General features: G+C 35.5%; 1 protein-coding gene across 1 annotated transcript in view; it reads right to left on the reverse strand.

Moving 5' to 3' along the window:
* Positions 1–524, reverse strand: part of LOC107573657 (E3 ubiquitin-protein ligase rnf213-alpha-like) — a gene marked incomplete at its 5' end in the record, with an annotated part of 81,958 nt that extends 81,434 nt beyond the window's left edge. Inside the window, one exon of the mRNA XM_016260099.1 lies at positions 228–524. Within this exon, the coding sequence (XP_016115585.1) occupies positions 228–524 (297 nt within the window). The remainder of the gene's footprint in view (positions 1–227) is intronic.
* Between the last annotated feature and the right edge of the window lie 31 nt (positions 525–555).

The raw sequence follows: 555 nt of genomic DNA on the forward strand, positions 1-555 counted from the left end.
TCTAATCATTTTGGCCACCACTGTATAGATAGATAGATAGATGTGCATGTGGGGGATATTCTGCAGTATTTGATCGATTCTGTTCCATGAAGTTATTAAGGTTTGGAATGACATAAGGATGAGACAAATGATGAGATTCAGAAAGAATTAAAATTCTGGGGGTGATTTTGGGTGAAAAATATACAAATGTTTTTCATTATATACCGAGATACATATGGTTTACTTACATCTTTTTCACCATATTCAAGTGAGCCCCATTTCACAATTGTCTTTTCAAATACAAAAGGGTTGCCATAGACTTCATAAAACTGTTGCAGCTGACAAAAGAAGTTGCCGAGGTTAATTGTGCTCCAGCTTCTCAGGAGGTCAAAGATAGTTTGCAGCATGAATGAACCAGCGACTTCTCTTCCCTCGATTATTTTTTTCCTCTGCTTAGACCACAGAAATTCTTTTATACGTTTCATCACTTCTTTAGATGGTTCTTTACAGACGATATCATCATACTGGTGCCATTCTCCTGCATTATGAAAAGAAAATATTAGGTCAATTAAATAA

The sequence above is a fragment of the Sinocyclocheilus grahami genome, unplaced genomic scaffold (genome assembly GCF_001515645.1).
Source record: "Sinocyclocheilus grahami isolate Dianchi unplaced genomic scaffold, SAMN03320097.WGS_v1.1 scaffold1995.1, whole genome shotgun sequence".
Lineage (NCBI taxonomy): Eukaryota > Metazoa > Chordata > Actinopteri > Cypriniformes > Cyprinidae > Sinocyclocheilus > Sinocyclocheilus grahami.